The sequence below is a fragment of the Nyctibius grandis genome, chromosome 4, assembly GCF_013368605.1.
Source record: "Nyctibius grandis isolate bNycGra1 chromosome 4, bNycGra1.pri, whole genome shotgun sequence".
NCBI classification, from domain to species: Eukaryota; Metazoa; Chordata; class Aves; order Nyctibiiformes; family Nyctibiidae; genus Nyctibius; species Nyctibius grandis.
Window position 1 is genome coordinate 67,850,890 of NC_090661.1, and position 20,266 is coordinate 67,871,155.

General features: G+C 54.4%; 5 protein-coding genes across 5 annotated transcripts; 3 read left to right on the forward strand and 2 right to left on the reverse strand.

Moving 5' to 3' along the window:
* Window positions 1–1,254: 1,254 nt before the first annotated feature.
* Window positions 1,255–6,090, reverse strand: JKAMP (JNK1/MAPK8 associated membrane protein). Its single transcript, XM_068399001.1, has 7 exons — window positions 6,018–6,090; window positions 5,738–5,829; window positions 4,871–5,025; window positions 3,645–3,851; window positions 3,026–3,207; window positions 2,251–2,327; window positions 1,255–1,953 (listed from the first exon to the last, which is right to left on the reverse strand). Exons 1-7 carry the CDS (start codon window positions 6,028–6,030, stop codon window positions 1,735–1,737), a joined length of 945 nt encoding a protein of 314 aa, XP_068255102.1. The 5' UTR covers window positions 6,031–6,090; the 3' UTR covers window positions 1,255–1,734.
* Window positions 6,091–6,157: 67 nt separating this feature from the next.
* Window positions 6,158–11,469, forward strand: L3HYPDH (trans-L-3-hydroxyproline dehydratase). The gene is made up of 5 exons (XM_068399118.1): window positions 6,158–6,710; window positions 6,971–7,140; window positions 7,469–7,591; window positions 8,940–9,077; window positions 9,872–11,469. The coding sequence occupies exons 1-5, from the start codon at window positions 6,158–6,160 to the stop codon at window positions 9,995–9,997; spliced, it is 1,110 nt and encodes a 369-aa protein (XP_068255219.1). The 3' UTR covers window positions 9,998–11,469.
* Window positions 11,470–11,898: 429 nt separating this feature from the next.
* On the forward strand, window positions 11,899–17,693 carry LOC137662250 (G-protein coupled receptor 135-like). Its single transcript, XM_068398450.1, has one exon. It carries the CDS (start codon window positions 11,905–11,907, stop codon window positions 13,168–13,170), a length of 1,266 nt encoding a protein of 421 aa, XP_068254551.1. The 5' UTR covers window positions 11,899–11,904; the 3' UTR covers window positions 13,171–17,693.
* LOC137661781 (inositol 1,4,5-trisphosphate receptor-interacting protein-like 1) lies at window positions 14,819–16,756 on the reverse strand. Its single transcript, XM_068397404.1, is given in 3 exon segments — window positions 14,819–16,410; window positions 16,413–16,500; window positions 16,502–16,756. Coding segments are annotated over 3 exon segments (1,935 nt in total).
* Window positions 17,694–19,281: 1,588 nt separating the features above from the next.
* LOC137661782 (G-protein coupled receptor 135-like) lies at window positions 19,282–20,262 on the forward strand (the record flags this gene model as incomplete). Its single annotated transcript, XM_068397405.1, is given in 1 exon segment — window positions 19,282–20,262. A coding segment is annotated over 1 exon segment (981 nt), but the record flags the coding sequence as incomplete, so codon positions are not given.
* Between the last annotated feature and the right edge of the window lie 4 nt (window positions 20,263–20,266).

Consider the following 20,266-nt stretch of genomic DNA (forward strand, 5'->3'; position numbering starts at 1 on the left):
ATGTTGTACGTAGCAGTACAGACAAAATTTATTTCATTTCCTTAAGATCAATTACTTCCTTAATCCCTAAATAAAACCTTACTTCTGCATGCAAGACCTAGTTTGTTTGCACACTGTGTTTAGAAGCAGTCAACCTGTCAACTGGCGTTTCACAGAAAAAAAAAAGCTGTCAGGAAAGGCGTATCAGACACAATGAAATCAAACCTTCCATGGAGAAAGAGGAGAGCGACATCTCGAGGCAGCCTGGCTGAGCTGACACCCCTCAAAGCCCCTGAACTGCTGGCAGGCTCTGTCCTTAGCAATGTTGGTAGGTAATAGAATAAAAAAGGCATTACTGTCACACATAAATATAGAAATATACAGTTACTTGCACTGCTACAGCCAATGATCCACAGAGCAGGAAGAGTTTAAGTTGAGAAGATCTTCCTGTTACTCTTCCCTCTGTGTCTAGACCTTCAGCACTGCTCTGTGTCTTCTTCTAGACCCTCTATAGCACAAAGTTATGGTGACTGATACACAGGATACACACGTTGGGTATCTTCCTGCACAATACAGAGAGAGCACTAGAATCTGCCAGTGGATAGTTGGCTTCAACAAGGCCAAAACCTCACTTCCGAACAGCCTCAGAAGTTTTAGCAATTCCTATCAAGGTGTTCACATAAAGGTTTTGATGAATGCAAAGCAGAGATAACTGTATTTCTTTCTGAAGATAAGGAATCTCCAGTTCCTTTTTTTTTAAATCTGTGCTTGTTTTGTACTTCAGTCATTCCAGCAGTTTCTGATATTGCATAAAGAGATGTTCCTTTCTCAGCTGCTAAACTCCACTCCTGTCTGACCACTGCTGTTGCGGCAGTATGGGTACAGCTGCGTCTACACAGCAAGACAGGTGAGCTGTTGGCACCACTGACACACAGATGAAACAGGCACAAAGCACTCTCACAGGAGGAAGGTAAGGTGACTGTGCTGAAAGGTGCAGAGGCAGCTTCACCCCTACAGAGTTAACAGATGCTACACAGGCTTACCCACAGCATGTGGTTTGCTAACAACAACCAGGAAAAGAAAATCTTTAATGTGATCTTACACAGAAATTCATAGTCAAGGTGTAAGAAAATGGATTTAGCGGGAAGGCTGCTGCTGTTTTATCATCTGCATGAAGAGGTCTCCACACATGAAGTACACACAGCATAAACTATACTTTACAGGGAACATTTCCTCTCCTTCTACGCAGCAGTCAGACTGAAGCATCATGAGGAATCATGCTCAACATGTTTTATTTTTTGATGAAAGGAAGATGAAAATCTGTTTCCACTGGTGGGGGACAGAAGCTAGAGTATGTGATGAGAAAACTAAGCTCTATGTTATATTTAAGCTCTATTTGCTTTATTGAAAGTCTAAGGAAAACCCAGCTCTATTGTTTTATTCAAACAACACCTAAAATACACTATTAGGAAATAAACACAGACAAGCAACCGCTGTACTAGAATGTGTCACAAGCTTTTTATGCAGATTCACAGTGATAAATAGATACAAAACCATTCTCTTTGTCCTATACCAGATACTTACGAAGAATACAAAGTGCAGCTTTTTAGTATTATACAGTCTCACTCAGAGGTGTTTCACCTAGAAGGCTCATACAGAAATAACTTCTTTTAAAACAGAAGCTTCCAAAGCGTAACAAGCACTAAAATTGCTTAATCCAGATCATCAGGACAGCACTGTTAGCACGGGCTCCTTTTAATGTCCATTTCCACCTTCTGAGAGTACACGTGACGGCTCGGTGTACTTCGCTGTCAGTAAGTAGAAGAGGGCAGGTGTGGGTACCAAGGCAAGCAACGGGAGGTCCTGCTCAAGTTTATCCAGTTTGGAAATGGAGATGATTCCATAGGCGTGAAGTAACCAGTGGCTGAAGAGGACAACAAGCCTTTTCTTCCTGACAAGAAGATCCTTGAATGACTTGCAAAACAAACACAGTATCCTGTTAGCATACAGCCCATTGCCTTGTACCTGATGTTTAAGAGATGTTACAGGTCACGCACAGAGACTGTAAGAAGCCTCCTGGGTTTGAGCCCTTCCAGCACATAACACAGTTTCTCAGTGTATCACAAGAGGGAATTCTCACAGGAGCTTCCTCCAGCTAAGAAGAGAAGTCATAAAGGAAGACTTGCCGAGAAAAGGCAAGCAACAAAGCAGTCTCTGCTCATTCAAGTATTTCATATTACGAGTTTTAACGCAGAAAACATGTTTACCTACCTCCACTTCAGAAGCAGACATGTACACAGCCAGCGTAACCAAAGACAACACCAATATGATGTAAGGAAAGGCATAATCTAAAGGCAAACATTGAACACATTAGGAGGAAAAAGAATGCATCATATACATTTCAGCAGAGAGAGTTTTTCTGTATATAACCGTGGGTGTGAAGTAAACTAAGCTACTATAGCCCACCTCTTACCAAACACACACAGCTGTAAGGGTCAGCCAAGCACAACTATTCAACATTTGTGTCTTAGGTTTTCAAATGTAACAACTCCTAATATTTCTAGGTGCGGTTACTGTACACTTAATTCACTAATTGAAAAAGGAAGATAATGAGGAAAGTAGTCAGGCTGAGCAGGGATTTTGTGGCACCTGTCCCCTCCACGGGACAAGAATGCTGGAAGGTAAACCACAGCTGAACTCCCCAAACTTATACTTTAATCCATCTCTGAACTCAGACAAAGTCTACCTTTGCAGAAAGTAGAACTAACTCTCTCTGAAATAGTTTCTTCTCATGTCCTCTCTATTCCCTTTTTGGGAAAGGGACAGCTTCTAGCAGCACCGGCAGAGGCACAGCAGTGCTGGTCAGGAGCCTGGTTAGGACAGGGCTGCTCATGAGCAACCTTTTCAGGTCAGACTCCTCACAATAACCTTAAACAATGTCCTTATTCTCAAAGCAAAGACAGTGTCATGTCCCTTACCTCCCATAAGTCATTTGTTAGCATGTGTTTATAGATAAGTTTATTAGTGTTATTAAAAGAGAACTCACAGAGAAGGCCTCCTCCAACGGCCTGAAGCACAGTGAGAATAGGGAAAAAGTACAGGGCTGCATAAATGCTTTTAAATCGATCGGACTTTCCTAAACCACAGGCAATTTTCTTAACCAGAAGAGGCCGAAGTAGCATCATTAACACAAGACAGAAGGCGTAATATATAAACACAATGGTGTACCTGAAAAAAGAGAAATTCCTTAAAATATGCAGTTCTTGCGGACTCAACTCCGAACCAGGGAATTTGCGGTTAGAGTCAGTCAAGTCTAAAGAATTTACAATCAAAGGATGTAAACACAGAACAATGGGCTCACTTTTCGTAGGGGAAATGGTCAAGACACAGCAAAGGCAGGGTGAGGGCAGGGTAATAAAGTCTTATGCTTTATAGCTAAATAGCCTGGACTATGCCACCTTCTTTGGTGACTCAGAAAGTTGTTAAGTGCTGCTAGGCGTTTCACATATGAAACAGCTCAATGCATGGAAAGATTTCAGGGGATTGATACTCATTGGTCCGAGCTATATCTGATCGCTTTTGGCAGCTTTGAGAAGAGGCACGGACAAAAGCACACTTGTGTAAAAGGAAGGGACAGAGAGGAGTACAAAAGCCTTTACACTCACAGGGGATAGACTGCTTCATGAGTGCAGTGCACTGTGGTGATGTAGTCGGGACTTGGGTTGTAAAGCATCGTGTACCAGTCCGAAAGCTTCTTCACCTTGCAGGAGCGGATACGCAGAGAACCGACAGGGTCACTGACAAGCAGTGTAAAAATCGCTGCCATGCTGCACTCAAACAAGGCGGTGACATGCTGGAACAACGCGCTGGAACTGTGGAAGGAGAGAGAGATTTACTGCTATTTTGCTAACTTTATAGAAAATCTAAATGCTGACTGAGAAGTGGAGGCCCATATGGTACAGAACCTTCTACAGAGTTAATATTCACCACGACCAAGGACAACGCTGCTTGAATAAAAAGTGAAGTATTTGAAGCTGAATGTGAAAACTCATTTACAATCTCAAATGATGTAGTGTGTAAAATGTGATTGAACAACATTCCAGCTCCTTAAATGAAAGCTTGCTGTAGCATGAGCATCCTGTCCGGTGAGAGACAGTAACACTCATGCTGTTGCAGTTTCAAAGAAAGCAGCAGTGAGGATAAGACACCGCACATCTCAGAAGGGATAACATTATTACGTACGATATAAGCAAAGTTTTCAAAACTGCAAAAGATGGTAAATGTTAATACATTAAACTCTCTCCATCCCCTGTGTGTTCAGCATTTACTACACTCCAGAGTCATCACCTCTTAAAAGTTCCAGCCTAGCACCTAATGGCCACATGCAGCTGTGGTTTGAAACCCCTGTTTACAAGGGTTTCCTTGACGCACCATGCTGACGTAAAGGTTACATCAGCTACACTATCAGGACCAAAACTCAGCATACATATTCCTCAAGAGAGAACTCAAACCCATTCTCTCATTGCACATGCGCAGCCCCGCTGATCAGGGCCTCCGCAGGTGGTAGGTCTGGGCCAGGAGAGAGGGGATGACACAACGCGCCGCTCCTGCCTGCTCTTGGGAAATCCACTCCAGCCCAGATTGCCAGATGGACTGGGCACCACCACGTTACAAAGACACAGACCATGTCCTGAGGGCAGTGACTGGCAAGGAGGACCTGCAGGACTCTTACATTTGTAAATAAACCCCCCTCCAGCTGCCCAAAGCTTATGTGCTACTTTATCAGCTCAACCAACAGCATGAACGGCTGGACAATTCAATTCAGCATCTCAGATGAATTCATCTCATGGAGATGAGATGTCCATTGTTTTAAAAGGAGGGGTATACAAACCTCTTTTTTCCTGAATACCATTCTATAAAGAACCAGTGTAAAACCAGGGGAAGCATGGCCATGAAGCCAAGGTACAGCCAGTCATAGCGGTCCGGAGATCCCATACATTCCCGGCAGATTTTGTTGTCATCGGTTCTTTGACCTCTAGGGCATACCTACAGAAAGCAGGGACTGTATTTACAAAGCATCTGAGAACCAATAACAAACTATTGCAGTTCCTGGAAAAACAGCTTGAAGTACTACTGGGGCAAGACACGTATCAGATTTTTAAAAGAGATTAAACATTAACCTCAGCCATTTCTCAGCTTACACATGGCCTTGCTCTCTCTGGCTTTTGCTTCTTAATATAAACAAAGGTGAAGCATGTTTAAAAGGCTTCATCCAAGACTCCCTTTTCTTCTTCCACTGTCACACCACCTCCCTTTCATCACTAAGCTCACTCACCAGGCTTCTCACAACCACAGCCCCACCGAGTTTCTTGCTCCCCATTATTCCACCCTCCCTGGATCTTGCTCTCCCTCAGCTCTCCACCAAAATCCGGGCGCACTGTGATTTCAGCACAGCTCTCCGCACCACCCCGTTCTGTTCCAGCTTTCACAGCCCCTTCGCTCGGCTCCGCTTTAGCACAGAGCCTTCAGCACCTCCTTCGGGGAGCACTGAGCAGCTCCTGCTTTCTGTAAGGGAGCTCTGCCCGCCCTTTGCAGCCCTCATCTCCACCTGCTCCCCAACGCGCCTCGGCGCTGGGCCGCGGTGCCGCTCACGGCCTCCGGAGCGGCCCGGCCCGCGCTGCCAACGTCAGGCCCAGCCCGGGAGGGGGCGGGAGCCACCCCTCCGCCCCAGGCCGAGCCGCGCCCGCGCCGCACGTACCCCGCAGTCCCCGTAGGTCTCCACGGAGCCGTTGACCGACAGGACGGTCCTGCCGCAGTACAGCCCCAGGCAGGCAGGCTGGATGTCCACAGCTGCGGGGAGAGCGCAGCCCGCGTTACCGCGGCGCTCCGGACCGGACCGGACCGGACCGCCCCGCGCCGCGCCGCCCCGCCCCGCAATCCAGAGGCATCGAGCGCCACTCCCAGCCCGGCCCAGCCGCTGACAACGCCCCCACTCCCAACTCAGTACCGCCGGGCCCGGTGCCCCCGGCCCGTCCTACCGGAGCGGAACATCCCGGTAACCCAACAGCAACCGCTCCAACTCCGCCGAGCTACTTCCGCACCCGCTACTTCCGCTTCCGGCGCGGGGCAAGCTCCGCCTCCCGATGGGTGGGGCTTGGTGATGGGCAGGGGGAGGGCGATGGCGGCGGAGGGCGGTGGCGGTGGCGGCGGCGGCGGCGGCGGCGGCGCGGGGCGGTGGCAGCCGCCGCACTCGCCCTCGGGCCTGGTGCTGCAGACGGTGGAGATGCACACGGGCGGCGAGCCGCTGCGCATCGTCCCGCAGCTGGAGGCGGCGGAGGCGGCGGCGGCGGCGGGGCTGTCGCTGCTGTCGCTGCGGCGGGAGGTGGCGGCTGCGCAGGACCATGTGCGGCGGGCGCTGGTGCACGAGCCGCGGGGGCACGCCGGCATGTACGGGGCCGTGGTGGTGCGCGGCGGGGCGGCCGCCGCCGGCGCCCACCTGGCTGCCCTCTTCCTGCACGGCGCCGGCTACAGCGCCATGTGCGGCCACGCTGTCCTGGCCCTCAGCCGCTTCGCCCTCGACTACGGGCTGGTGGAGGCGCCCAGCCGCCCCGAGACCGCCGTCCGCCTGCGCTGTCCCTGCGGGCCTGTCACCGCCTTCGTCCCCTGGGACGGCCACCGCAGCGGCAACCCTGTCCGCTTCCACAGTGTGCCCGCTTTCGCTGCCGCCACCGGTGGGAACCAGGCCCGCTGCACTGGGTTTTGGGGGGGTTGGCGGTGGCAGCCTGGCAGAGGGGGGTCTGGCAAATCCCTCCCCAGTTCCAATGTTCCTCAGAAGCCATCAGGGATGGCATAAGGCTGCTCTCTGGCATGGGAGCACTCAAGTCATAGTCCCCGTCCCCCACCTTGCATGTGGCTGGGTTCCTTCACTCCACAAGCGAGCCCATGGCTCAGCATGGTTCCCCTCCTCACTGCCCTCCCTTTCTCTACCCAGACTTGGCCATTGACGTCCCTGGTCATGGGAAGGTGGTGGTCGACATTGGCTATGGTGGCACTTTCTACGCCTTCCTCAGCGCTGAGCAGCTGGGCCTTGATGTGTGCTCTTCGAAGACCAGAGACCTCGTCAATGCGGCGAGTGCGGTGACAGAAGCCGTGAAGAAACAGGTATTGTGGAGCACTGCGGTACCCCAGCGTGTTCCCCTTGGAGTGACTGCACCAGTCTGACGCCTTTTATTCCCCCTGAGATGCTCAGGATGGGAGGGAGTCCCATCCTTCCAGCCCTGTGTTGAATTTCAAAGCCCTCCTCCAGCCTAACAAGGACATTAGAAGGAGCTTGCTTTCCTGCTGCTGTGTCCATCTCTGTTATGGGAGAAGCAGAGGTGGAAACGCAGCAGTGTGGCCTCATCCCCTTCCTGTGGTCCCTTGAGGAAGCTGTACTACACGTGCTGCTAACTGCCCAGCATGTTTGTGAACCTGTCTGTGCTCTTCCCAGTTCAAGCTTCATCACCCTGAAAGCGAAGACCTGGCTTTCCTCTATGGCACCATACTGACAGACGGGAAAGATGCCTTTAGTAAGGAGTCAACCACCAACATCTGTGTGTTTGCAGATGAACAGGTACAGAAACAGGCTCTTCTCAGACACACAAGGCACCATCTTTTTTCCTTCTTACATCCTCTGCAGAGATGAGGGGTAGTTTTGCTTCTTCTCGTTTTGGGCAGTGATCATTGCTTCTGCTACAGCGATGTCTCTGAAGAGCTGAGTGTCACTTAACACATTTAGTTGTAGCTCCTAATGACAGAAATACCTCTGCATATCTTAGATGGTGGCATTTTAAAAAGATTCCTACCTGTGCCCCATACCCAGGAATTGCCCAGGAGTTCAGGACCTGAGGCGGGATCGTGATGCATGTCCTTAAAGTCCTAATCTAGGGAACAGCTGCTGGGGATGGACAGAGCAAGAGAGAAAAGAGGGGGTGTAAACTTTTATCCTTGTCTGCCCTGTCACATAGCAGGGAAAGTTTCAGCTGGACTTCCCAGCAGTGAAGAGTGTGGAGCATTGGAACGGATCACCTTGGAAGCTGGCCAACACTGTGTTTTTGGTGGTTTTAAAGACCACTTGGGCAGTGTGGCTAGAGCACTTGACAGTGAAGACTGAGGCAAAAAAGTCGTTGAGTACCTCAGCCTTCTCCATATCCTGCGTGACCAGGTCTCCCGTTTCCTTCCGGAGAGGGCCCACATTTTCCCTAGTCTTCCTTTTATCACTGATGTACCTATAGAAGCTTTTCTTGTTGCCCTTGACATCCCTGGCCAGATTTAATTCTATCAGGGCTTTAGCTTTCCTAACCTGATCCCTAGCTGCTCAGACAATTTCCCTGTATTCCTCCCAGGCTCCCTGCCCTTGCTTCCACTCTGTAGGCTTCCATTGTGTGTCTCAGTTTGTCCAGGAGCTCCTTGTTCATCCATGTAGGCCTCCTGGTGTTTTTGCCTGCCTTCCTCTTTGTTGGGATGTGTCACTCTCTCCCGTGAGAGCTGCTGGCTCCTGGTGGGGGTCTCTGCTCCCCTGGCATTTCCCTGCCTCAGGAAAACCCCCAGTGTGCCAAGATCTGCCGTTCCACTGCGGGTTGGGCCAGCTCCGGAGCAGCTCCCCTCAGCGACTGACTGCTAGTTTCTGTTACATGGCAGTTAAATCTCTCGCCGTTGGTCTGGCAATTTATTATTAGAGGGATTATTAGATCTCTCATCCCTACTAGTTTGCCTAAGCTGATCACAATCCAAAAGTACCCCAAACCTGCTTATTTTATCTTCTCATTTGTGATGTATCCGGATTCTGTACAAACCCCTGGACTAGGTGGATTTCCCCCAAGCACAGTATAAAGGTGGCAGAGAGAACTGAGGGGAACAATATTGTTTTCTATTAAAAATCCAAAATACTAGAGCAGGTTTATCTTCTTTTCTGAATGTAGGTTGACCGAAGTCCGACCGGTTCGGGTGTGACAGCTCGCATTGCCTTACAGTACCATAAAGGACTCATCCAGCTGAATCAGACCAGGACCTTTCGGAGCAGTACCACGGGGTCCTTGTTCACCGGGAAGGCAGTGCAGGCAAGTGGCTTTTGCTGGAGTTTCCCCTCTGTCTTGAGGACTGCTGGAAAAGTGCTGTTGCCCTGAACTCAGTGGAGAAGCAGAAAAGCCTTTCTGTGCCTGGGGAAGGGGGTGTGGAAGGAGGGAGGTGCCTGGGCATCTTGCCTTCCCACAAGCCTCACGCTTCAGGATTTTTTATTAGGGAAGCAAGTAACAGTAAGACCTTGTTCTGCTGCCTGGCTTCCCTTCAGATCCTCCCTCAGCCATCAGGAAAGGACTAGGGTGAGAAATATCTCCGATGCTGATGTAGATAAGTCAGTCTGGTCCGTTCTCAGTGGCAGCTAAGGGTGGATTCCTGGTTTAGTCCCCTCTTCTCTGCTTAAAGGCTGAGCGCATTACTCAGAGATGTAGGAGCTGGGTCTGTGCCTCTGGATTTCCAGGCCCAGCCCTGGCCCCATGGCATCTGGCAGCACATGAGTGTGAAGGTTTGGACACGCCCCAGGGAGCCCTCGGTCCCTGGGTGCAGGCGGCCACCTCAGCAGCTCGTTGGCCTCCTTTGAGGCAAACCCAGGCTGCGGCAGTGCAGGGGCTTGCGAGGTTAGAGCAGGGACAGCAGCAGTTGTGCAGGTGTGGAGCTCGTGCAGGCAAGGTGCGGTGGTAAAAGGGCTGCTGCACACTTTGGGATGTGCCTGGGCAGGGCAGAGCGCTTGGTGAGGGGTGTCTCTGTGTAAGGGCCAGGCAGCGCTGGCGTTTCATGGGGTTGGGAGAGCAGAGAACCTCCTGTTGCCTCTGTCCTGATCCTAATCCTTCTGCAGGAAGTCAAGTTTGGGAACTACAATGCTGTCATTGTGGAAGTCTCAGGAGAAGCCTTTTACACTGGTACAGCCACCTTCACTATTGAAGAGGAGGACCCTCTGAAATACGGCTTCGTCTTCAAGTGACCTGAGCCACGGCGTGGTGGCAAAGTCTCACTGATGCTGCTGTGCTGCTTCTGCCCACGCATTCCTGTTCTGCTGCTCCGCACGGCTCGCTGCAATATGCCAGAGCAACAGGAACAGCCTTTGGTGGCATGGCAGTATTTGCTGTGTTTCAAGATAACAGGCAGTGTTCCCCTGTTGTGATTAGCATATTGGGTGCAATGTGATTAGCATATATGGGCTGCTCTGAGAATCCATAATCTTTTTCTTCTTTTTTTTTTCAATAATTATTCACAGAAAATGGAGCTGATCTTGGAGAGCTGCCTTCAAATTTATGTGCCTTCTCTACGACTGCAAAATCCTAATTTCAAAGCCAGCTTCCTATTAAATGCCAGCTGAAGACACTGCCTTTCTCCTCTTGTTTTCACTCCCGGAGCTCATTTCCAGGGCTCTGCCGAGTGTACCATGGCTGTTGGTTTGGATTGCTTGCTCTTCCTTGATGCCTCCTGCTCAGCTGGCTGTGGTGCTCTGTCTCGTGCCCCAGCTTCCCTGAGGCCTGTCCAGACACCCCCTTCCTCGCTGCACTCGCTTTACCCCTGCCAGAGCCCTCCTGCATCCTGGGGCTGGATGGAGGTGGTTGCTCAGAACTTCCTACAATATAGTCCCCGCTGCATGTCCAGGCCATGCTGCTTCCCTAAACCTTCCTCTCTTGCTTATTTTGGACCAGCTGTTTTCAAAGGTCTGAGCCACTGTGCCCTTTGATTGCAAAATTATTTACTGATGATCCTGTCTCAGCCCGGGGGCAGCTTGCGCAGCAGAGTGCAGTCGCTGTGTGCTTTGCCAGAGTCCCTAGAGGAAGGGTTGCTGGTGGAAAAACCAAACCAAGCCCTGGGCTGTAGGCAAGCCTTTGCGGTGGCAGGAGCAGAGCTTCAGACCACTCGGGGCCTGTAATTTCCACTGTGTCTCTGGGCAAAATGTTGTTCGTTTATTGAAGACACTTGTGGGAGTGTGCCTTGTTAAAATGAGACGTGAAAATGAGAATGATCATCTCCCAGGAGCTAATGCAGCAGAAGGGAGCATGTCCCACTGGAGAACTTGGAAGAGGTTGGCATAGAAAAGCCTGGCAGGAATTTCTTCTGTCAAATTGAAAATTATAACTTTGGAAAAATTCCCTCGTTCAGAGAACGGCTGCATTGCCAACAGAGATTTTATAGGCTGGCATCTGGGGGTCTTGCTCCCAGCTTTCCTGTAACCCCCAGATAAATCCCATACAGCCTCTGGTCCGGGGAAGCACAAAGTGACACACGTGCATCGTCCGCGCTTGCAGGATCAAACCCCTCTACTTGTTTCCAGCTTCTGGGCGTCTCCCTTGAGATCAGCCACCCCAGCCCAGCTCCCAGGGAAGAGCTGAGGCAGTAAGTCTCGAAGCTCAGCACAGAAAGGTCAGAAGCTCTTCAACCGTTAATTGGGTTGCAACCTTCATTATCTATCCACAGTTCCCATCCCTAAGAAATGTTTCATGCAGGGGGAGGTGGCTCCAGTGTGGCTGGGAGTGGGGGGGACACGGTCCTGCTGCATGTGTGATGGGCTGCAGGGCTGTGCAGCGAGAGGGGCCGTGAGGGGAGAGGGCTGTTAGAGAAGGGCTGTGAGGGGAGAAGGTCCATGAGGGGAGAGGGTCTGTGGGGACCCCTCCCCGACTCTGGGATGGGGATGATGCCGGTGTGGGGTGAGGGGGGTCCCCTGCCCCCAGCCCGGCCGGCGCCGCGCTTGGGCTGCGGGGGCGCCGCTCCCCCGCCCCGGGCCGCGGGACAGGCGGGCCGGGCCGGTTCCCCGGGCAACAGCGGCCGGGAGACGTCAGCGGCTGGCGGGGCCGGCGCGGCGGGCGGGCAACGCCTCTGCAGCCGCGCCGCGGGCCGGGCATAGGGCTGCGCATGGAGCCGGCGGCGGCCGAGCCGGGCAACCTCTCCCGGGGCGGCGGCAACGAGAGCGGCGAGGCGGCGGCGGCGGCGGCGGGGGGCTGGTCTGTGGTGGCGCTGGCCTCGCAGGCGCTGGCGCTGCTTCTCATCTTCGCCCTCTCGGCGCTGGGCAACGGGGCGGTGGTGCTGGTGATCGCCCGGCACCGGCAGCTCCGCACGGTCACCAACGCCTTCGTGCTGTCGCTGTCGCTGTCGGAGCTGCTGGGCGCCCTGCTCTGCCTGCCCCTGGCCTTCCTCAGCCTGCTCAGCCGCCCGCCCGGCGCCTGGCTCTTCGGGCAGCGCCTCTGCCTGGCCAGCGCCGCCCTCCACGCCGGGCTGGGCATCGCCGCCACCCTCACCATGGCTCTCCTCTCCTTCGACCGCTACTGCGCCATCGTCCGCCAGCCCCGACACAAGATGGGCCGCCGCCGCGCCGCCCAGCTCCTGGCCGCCGTCTGGCTGGCCGCCCTGGCCCTGGCCGGCCCCTGGTATGGGTTGGCGGGCGAGGGGCAGTGGGAGGAGGCCCGGCCCGGGGCCTACCGCTGCGTCTACGTGCTGCCCTGGGGCTCTTCCCGGCTGGGGCCACCCTATGGCGCGGCCCTCATCGTGCTCTGCTACCTCCTGCCCTTCGCCCTCATGTGCTTCTGCCACTACAACATCTGCCGGGCGGTGCGGCTGGCCGAGAGCCGCGTGCGGCCCCTCACCACCTACGGGCACCTGCTCCGGGCCTACAGGGAGATGCACACGGCCACCACTGTCCTCATCATGATCGTCTCCATCATCTGCTGCTGGGGGCCCTACTGCATCCTGGGGCTCGCCGCTGCTGCCGGCCGCCTGCCTTTCTCACCCACCATGGACGCCGTGGCCAGCGGGATGGCCTGGGCCAACGGTGCCATCAACCCGCTCGTCTACGCCGCCCGCAACCCCGACATCTCCGTGCTGCTGCGGCGAAGCCGTGAGGGTGGCTACAGGACTAGGAACAACGTGGCGGCCTACTTCTCAGTGCCAGGCAACCGGCCAGAGCCCCGGAGCCAGGCTGACTGCGTCCGGGAGCTCTACGTCAACCAACACAGTGGCCTTCCGGGCAGCGCCCCGTCCTCCTCTAGCCGGGCGAGAGGGGGAGAGGTGGCCATGTGGGCCTGCAAGAACCCCGCTGTACTCTTCTGTCGGGATGGGCAACCAGACACCATCTCTGAGGCCACCTTGCAGGCCAAAGCGGACACTGTCAACACCAGCCTCTGAAGGGATGGGGATGCGGGATGGAGGCATTGGGCCCCAGGGCCGTTTCCCTGTGGAAATGCAGGAGCCCTGGTGCTCAGAGCCCTTTGCAGCCAGACTGCCAAGGAATCGCAGAGATGGGATCGTGTGAGCCACAGTGTGGTTTCTTCTCCATTGTGTGAGCTCTGGTTTGGTGCCCCAGTCTGCGAGCAGCGAGAGATCCACGGGGAAAGGAAGTCCCCCTTCCCTTTCAGCACGCCTGACACACTGGTGACAGCCACCGAGCCCGTCCAGCACAAGAGCTTGACTGCAAGAATGAAACAGCGATTACTCTAGTCCTGCAGAAAGTGCCACGATGAAGCTAAGAGACGGACACAATACAGCCCAAACCAACTGACTGTCTGAGCTGTTTGTTAAGTGCCAGAAAAGTGACTGAAAGCTGAGTGCTGGCAGCTGGAAGACACTCTGAACACACCACACTGTGAAAAATGCATGATGGCAGGAAAATGTTGCTTTAACCCATTATATGTGGAAGTGCTGATAGTCAGAAAGTCATAGACTGTAGGACAGGCTAAAAAAGCGATCTGTTAAGGTATTTCTTTTGCCAAACTCCCAAGCATAGTAAAACACCAGTTGTTGTGACAGGGAAGATGTATGATACAGGGAGGGAGGAAAAGGAAGGTGAAAGCTCAGCTGTCAGAATTTCAGCAGCCTTTCCTTTTTTGTTGCAGGTACAGTCAGCTTAAAATACTATGAGAAATGAGAGTTCCTCAGATAGACTGAGGAAAAGGGCGTGGGTGTAGACTATGGTATGACTGAGTTTGTGCACAAGGTGTGTGCAAACTGCCTCCTGGGATTAACCCACAAGCCCTGGGAAGCCAAAGCCCAGTGAATCATGAAACCAGAGCCCACTGCAGCAGCTCTTGTGCAAAACGCTCCCTGACTCTGTGGCAGCCGAGCTGTCAGCACCCTTTGCCCGTGTTCCCCAACAAAATGATGCACAGACCCTCACGGACGCAGCATTTGTTCAAAGACCCCATTTATTGTCAACTTTGCACAGAGGAAAGGTCCCAGAGGGAATGGACTGTCTGGAAGAGGGAGGGCAGTTGCCGTCCGGGTGGTAAGAGGATTCTCTGTTGCAAGGCCCCTCGCGATGGCCTCTGCAGCTGCATGGCGTCCCACTCCCCAGAGTGTGCTTTGGCTGTGGAGGAAGGATGCGGCAGCAATCCCCGCTGTCAGTTGAGCAGCGTGTTCTCCGTGTCCAGCGTGCTCAGTTCTGCAGCACCAGCACCCCGAGGAGTGTCTAGGACAGGTAGATTCTCCCCCTGGACCCCAGTGAACACACGCAGGCACAGCAGCAGTGCCTCTCGCTTGGTCCCTGCCCAGCTGGAGCTGCCAGCAAGAATTTCTCAGTCCATGGGAAAAGCCATCCAGGCTGCAGCCAGCGCAAGGGGAAGGGAGGATGAAAGTCATCTTGTAGCCTCTGTAGGCGTCACCGGCTGCTGCACTGAGACTGTTGAGGGGAGAACGCTGCAGCTCTTGGCAGAGGGCTGCTGTGCAGGGATTTCCCTTCCCCTTCTGTGTGCCCCATTCTCCCCTCTTTTTCCCTGCGGTATGAGGTGGTCGTCTGCCTTGAGCTGTGAGCCCCCAGCTCTGTGCATGAAGACCTCTTTCACCAGCCGTAGAACAGCAGTCTTTCGAGCCGATCTTGCAGCTCCTCAAACTCACGCAGTGCCTTGGCGTGTGCATGGGGATCCTGCGTGAGGTGCTGGAAGAGATTGATCGGTTCGGCCGTTTGGAAGTCTGGGGGCAAGATGATCTCCTCAGGTACCCTCTCATTGCCAAAGAAGAAGTGGTCGAGGCGCTTCTCCTCCAGGCAGCTGCGCAGATACCGCATGATATCCCCCAGGCGCGGCAGGAACTCCCTCCTGTGCCAGTCTGGCAGGGGTATGGTGGTCAGGAGGTGCATCACTGCTGTCTTGAAGGCATAGGTGGAAAAGCCTGTGCCCTCCAGGATGCGGGCACAGACCTGCAGGCATTTGAGGTGGAAGCTGCTGTGTGGGGCCTGCCTGGCCACATGCCTGAAGAACTTCACCTCTGCCACAGCGTAGCTCTCTGGCCACATCGTGCTTGGGGTGAAGGTGGCCTCTGTACTCTGGCTGCTCACGAAGATGTCTGAGTCGCCTTGCTGCACCCCAAACATAATCTCAATGAAGAGGGTTCTCCTGGAGGATTTTGTCAGCTGCAGCTTACAGGAGCGGCTGGAGGGCATCATCTCCATCTTGTAGCGACGCGACTGAGGCAGGAACATCCAGGCTGAGATCACGAAGCTCTGGAACCAGCGGGCAGTTTTCTGCACATCTAGGTAGGAGCCAGTGCAGAGGGTGCATAGGAGGCTGGGGTCCTGATTCCTCCTCAGCTCCTCCTCAGGGTGGTGGAGGAAGCACAGCATGTTCTCCACCAGCTGCTCGCTCATGCAGGTGCACGCCTGCTCCACGCGCACGCAGAAGTTCCTCGTCGGCATCTCCTGGTCAGTGCCAAGCTCCAGGTGGAAGGCGTGCCCACGGGGGGGCTTCAGGGGCACGAGCACGCAGTAGACAGCATCATCCTCACAGGGACTCCAGCCTTCGAAGGTGCTGCCTACCCTGATGGCTGGCTGCAGCTCGGGGAAGAAACTGCAAGTGCTGTTTGACAGGGGCTCTTGTAAGACATGGAGGAGCTCACCCAGCAGCTCTTCCACCACCCGGGTCCTGTAGGCAAGTTTCTGCACTGGCCAATGGATGCGCTTTGCAAAAATCCTGCTCATATCCCTCTCACTATCAGAACCTTCTTCACTTTCTTCCTGCTCCTCTTCCTCCTTGCTGAGGCTGCTGGAGCTCTCCTTCCCCTTGCTGCTGCTCTCTCGGTGAGGGCTCCTTTTCCTGAGCCACCTGAAGAGCCCAAAGAGCAGGACCAGGTTGCCAGCAACTGCCCAGAACTGCCATGTCTGCAAGGCAGCAAAGAGCAGGGCTCCCCAGGCAAAGGCGCTCTTCTCCAGGCTCCTCAGCTCCAGGCTCCACTGCCCCAGCCCCTGCAGCAGCCGAGTCATCTCCTGGCTCAGCTGCTCCGCACGCTGCTGCATGCGCACGCGCGTGGCTTCATCCAGCTCATCACCGACCATCTGCGGGAGCTGGATGATGCTTTGCACAAGCACGGCGAAGAATTTTGTGGCAGCCATGGCCTGCAGGACAAGAGAGAGAAGGGGTTCAGTGGGGCTGTGAGGAAGGGAGCTGACGGCGGGGGAAGCATGGACGGGAGCCGCAGGGAGCTGGGTGCAGGTAGGAGAGGGGCCGAGGCAGCTGGGAGGCAGCAAGGCCTGCCCCCAGCCCCGGTGGCGGCTGCACCGTGCCCTGCTCAGGGCGCTCCCGCGAGCGGCTGAGCCCTCGGTGCAGGGTGAGAACACACCCCCCGGGGGCCGCGTTTGTGCCCCGGCCCTCGTCCAGCCCAGCCTCCCCCGTGTGCACACTCTCCACTGGCCCAGGCCGCACTGGGGCAGCGCTGCCTGCTGCCACCCCTGGGAACTGCCCCACTGTGACACGTCCCCTGTGATGTCACAGGCGCCAGAGCCCATCACAGCCACGCCCGCCCACCGCACCCCGCTTCCCGGGGCAGCCCCTTCCACTGCTTAGGAACCCTTTGCATGAAGAAGTTTTCCCTAATATCCAATCTAAACCTGCCCTGGTGCAACTTGAGGCCGTTTCCGCTCGTCCCATCACTTGTTACTTGGGAGAAGAGACCAACCCCCGCCTCGCTGCACCCTCCTTTCAGGTAGTTGTAGAGAGCGATAAGGTCTCCCCTCAGCCTCCTGTTCTCCAGACTAAACACCCCCAGTTCCCTCAGCCACTCCTCATACCACAGCACTGTTGAGCAAGTCAGGTACACGAGTCTCTACAGCCAAATTTTTACAAGAATGTTTCAAAAAAGACAACCAAAGGGTGTGGGTGTAGACTATGGTATGACTGAGTCTGTGCACAAGGTGTGCGTTTGCTTTTTGAGCTCATCCCAAGTGTCTCACATCTCTAAGAGTTTACCCACATGTAGAGGAGCCATGCGAGAGAGGCGAGTATCTGAAAGCAGAGGTAGAGCAATGCCATGTGCTCTTCGTGTGCCCTTCAGCCTGTGAAAATGTGTAGGTGCAGAGAACGGATATTACTGTCCTGATGGCAGCAACCTGCTGCTGGAGTTTTATACTTAAAAACCACCTCTGCCATTGTGAAAAGAAGAAAATAATACAACGGAAGTGCGATTGCGTGGCGTAAATTCATATGAATAGATCAGTAGAATATTTTTCCCCAGGAGCCTAAAGCCTTAAATTAGTATTTTGAATCAGAAAGTAAGATTGGGCCTTCCTCTATCTTCGCCAGAGCTCAACATCAAAGACCGGCAGTGCTGTTCTTGTATAGGCTTTAAAAATACAATGTTACCATTTTCCCAGCTTTTTCAACTGTTTGTGACCCAAGTGAGCGTACTATCATTAATTTGTAAGTGAGAGAAGAAATAAATTGTCTTTTCTGGAGGAGATTTAAGTGTCTCAGCCTGGCCTCATTCTCAGCCAGCCTTGAGAGGGAACTTGGGTAAGAAATGGCCAGATGAATGATAGGGGAGAGAGAGACCTAATTGTTCATGAAATTTTAATGTGGCCGTTTGTCATGCTGCGAGCATTAATGTAATTTCCTTCTGTGGTGCTCCTGAAGTCCACGAGGAAAAGATTTGACCCTTGACTACTTCTCAGCATTGATGCTTTGCCCTGCAGGTCCTGGATTTTGCAAGTTGAGCAGTGCATTCGTACTGTTTCAGAGAGAAGCTGTACAGAAAACCCACAGCTTCTCCCAGAAGCTGTTTGACAGCAAGTGAACACTGGTGACTTGTTAGAAGGGTAGGACAGCAACTTCTTGCACACCTGCCCTTCCGCAGCAAGGTATGGCTAGTGTAAAGCGAAAGAGCTTGTAGTTCGTGTATCGCCTGCAGAGCAGCACCCCAACTCCGATCCTCTGGCCGTGCTGCAGACAGCATGTTGGGCATGTGCCCTTATTGTGGTGTGCCGTCCGTGTTGCAGCAGAAAGGATGCCCCTGTTTTCAGCTGGGCGCCCCTGCAGCTCTGAAGCAGAGCCTGAGCTTTGACCAGAAGTGGTCATTTGGAGCCTTCCTGTCTTTAGCACCACCCAGATTTCCAGCGGGTTGTTTTGTGCTTTTTGCACGCAAGAAGAGCTTTCTCTGCCAATTGGAACAAACTTGGCCAGCGCAGACGATCTAAGGGATAACTGTTGAGTTAAGAAAAGGAGGAAGATGAAGGTCCAGCACTGCTGTGCCTGACTCATGGCGTGCCGTTCAGTGCTATCTATGGCTGCATGAATCTTATGACAGAAAGCCCCTGAAAAAGGTGGTCCTGCTGCCCCCGGTGCTCAGCTCTGGCCACCTTCCCAGTCCCTTCTTCCCCAACCACCCCAGCTCATCCTCGCTAACCAGCTCAGGCACTAAACGACAGAAAAGCGCCGATCCCCTCTTTTGCACGCTGGTTTAGTTTTCTACTGCTTTAATGCCCTGACCAGCGTGCCACAGGCCAGGTAAACATCCTTGTGGCAGTCGCTTCTGGCAAGGGCAGGACTGGGGATGCTGGGACTGAGGTCGACCACAAAGCATCACGGGGGCTGGACCAGGAGGGAACTAACATGGCTTTCTAGGAAGGTGGTAGTGAAGTTGGAACAACACAGATTTCAACATATTTTTAACAAGCGCTGGCTGGTGCCTGTACGTTAGTCTTGTACGTGAAGGGCTGAATGAGGGCAGCTGGCTGTGGTCTTTAAGGCGTCACAAATTGGCACATTTCTGTTAAACACTATCTCAGACTGTAGCAAGGGGGCATTGTCGACAAGATCCTTTTTGATGTGGAGCTGCTGCAGCTCCAGTAGAGAGCCAGCCTGTGTTTTAAAGCTGTGCCTGTCCTGTACTCCTCATAACCATAGAACCATAGAATCATTTAGGTTGGAAAAGACCTTTGAGGTCGTCGAGTCCAACCATTAACCTAGCACTACCAAGGCCACCACTAAACCATGTCCCTAAGCACCACATCTACATGTCTTTTAAATACCTCCAGGGATGGTGAGTCCACCACTTCCCTGGGCAGCCTGTTCCAATGCGGGGGGGTGGTCTGTGGTGGCGCTGGCCTCGCAGGCGCTGGCGCTGCTGCTCATCTTCGCCCTCTCGGTGCTGGGCAACGGGGCGGTGGTGCTGGTGATCACGAGGCACCGGCAGCTCCACACGGTCACCAACGCCTTCGTGCCGTCGCTGTCGCTGTCGGAGCTGCTGGGCGCCCTGCTCTGCCTGCCCCTGGCCTTCCTCAGCCTGCTCAGCCGCCTGCCCGGCGCCTGGCTCTTCGGGCAGCGCCTCTGCCTGGCCAGCGCCGCCCTCCACGCCGGGCTGGGCATCGCCGCCACCCTCACCATGGCTCTCCTCTCCTTCGACCGCTACTGCGCCATCGTCCGCCAGCCCCGACACAAGATGGGCCGCCGCCGCGCCGCCTAGCTCCTGGCCGCCGTCTGGCTGGCCGCCCTGGCCCTGGCCGGCCCCTGGTATGGGTTGGCGGGCGAGGGGCAGTGGGAGGAGGCCCGGCCCGGGGCCTACCACTGCGTCTACGTGCTGCCCTGGGGCTCTTCCCGGCTGGGGCCGCCCTACGGCGCGGCCCTCATCGTGCTCTGCTACCTCCTGCCCTTCGCCCTCATGTGCTTCTGCCACTACAACATCTGCCGGGCGGTGCGGCTGGCCGAGAGCCGCGTGCGGCCCCTCACCACCTACGAGCACCTGCTCCGGGCCTACAGGGAGATGCACACGGCCACCACTGTCCTCATCATGATCGTCTCCATCATCTGCTGCTGGGGGCCCTACCGCATCCTGGGGCTCGCTGCTGCCGCTGGCCGCCTGCCTTTCTCACCCACCATGGACGCCATGGCCAGCGGGATGGCCTGGGCCAACGGTGCCATCAACCCGCTCGTCTACGCCGCCCGCAATCCCGACATCTCCATGCTGCTGCGGCAAAGCTGTGAGGGTGGCTACAGGACTAGGAACAAAGTGGCGGCCTACCTCT

Coding starts and splice junctions, on each gene's coding strand:
- L3HYPDH (XM_068399118.1), top strand. CDS start 6,158: ATGGCGGCGGAGGGCGGTGGCGGTGGCGGCGGCGGCGGCGGCGGCGGC. Junction 6,711..6,970: donor CGCTTTCGCTGCCGCCACCG/GTGGGAACCAGG, acceptor TTCTCTACCCAG/ACTTGGCCATTGACGTCCCT. Junction 7,592..8,939: donor GTGTGTTTGCAGATGAACAG/GTACAGAAACAG, acceptor TTCTGAATGTAG/GTTGACCGAAGTCCGACCGG.
- JKAMP (XM_068399001.1), bottom strand. Junction 3,208..3,644: donor CATGAAGCAGTCTATCCCCT/GTGAGTGTAAAG, acceptor CTCTTTTTTCAG/GTACACCATTGTGTTTATAT. Junction 1,954..2,250: donor TGTCTGCTTCTGAAGTGGAG/GTAGGTAAACAT, acceptor TTGTTTTGCAAG/TCATTCAAGGATCTTCTTGT.
- LOC137662250 (XM_068398450.1), top strand. CDS start 11,905: ATGGAGCCGGCGGCGGCCGAGCCGGGCAACCTCTCCCGGGGCGGCGGC.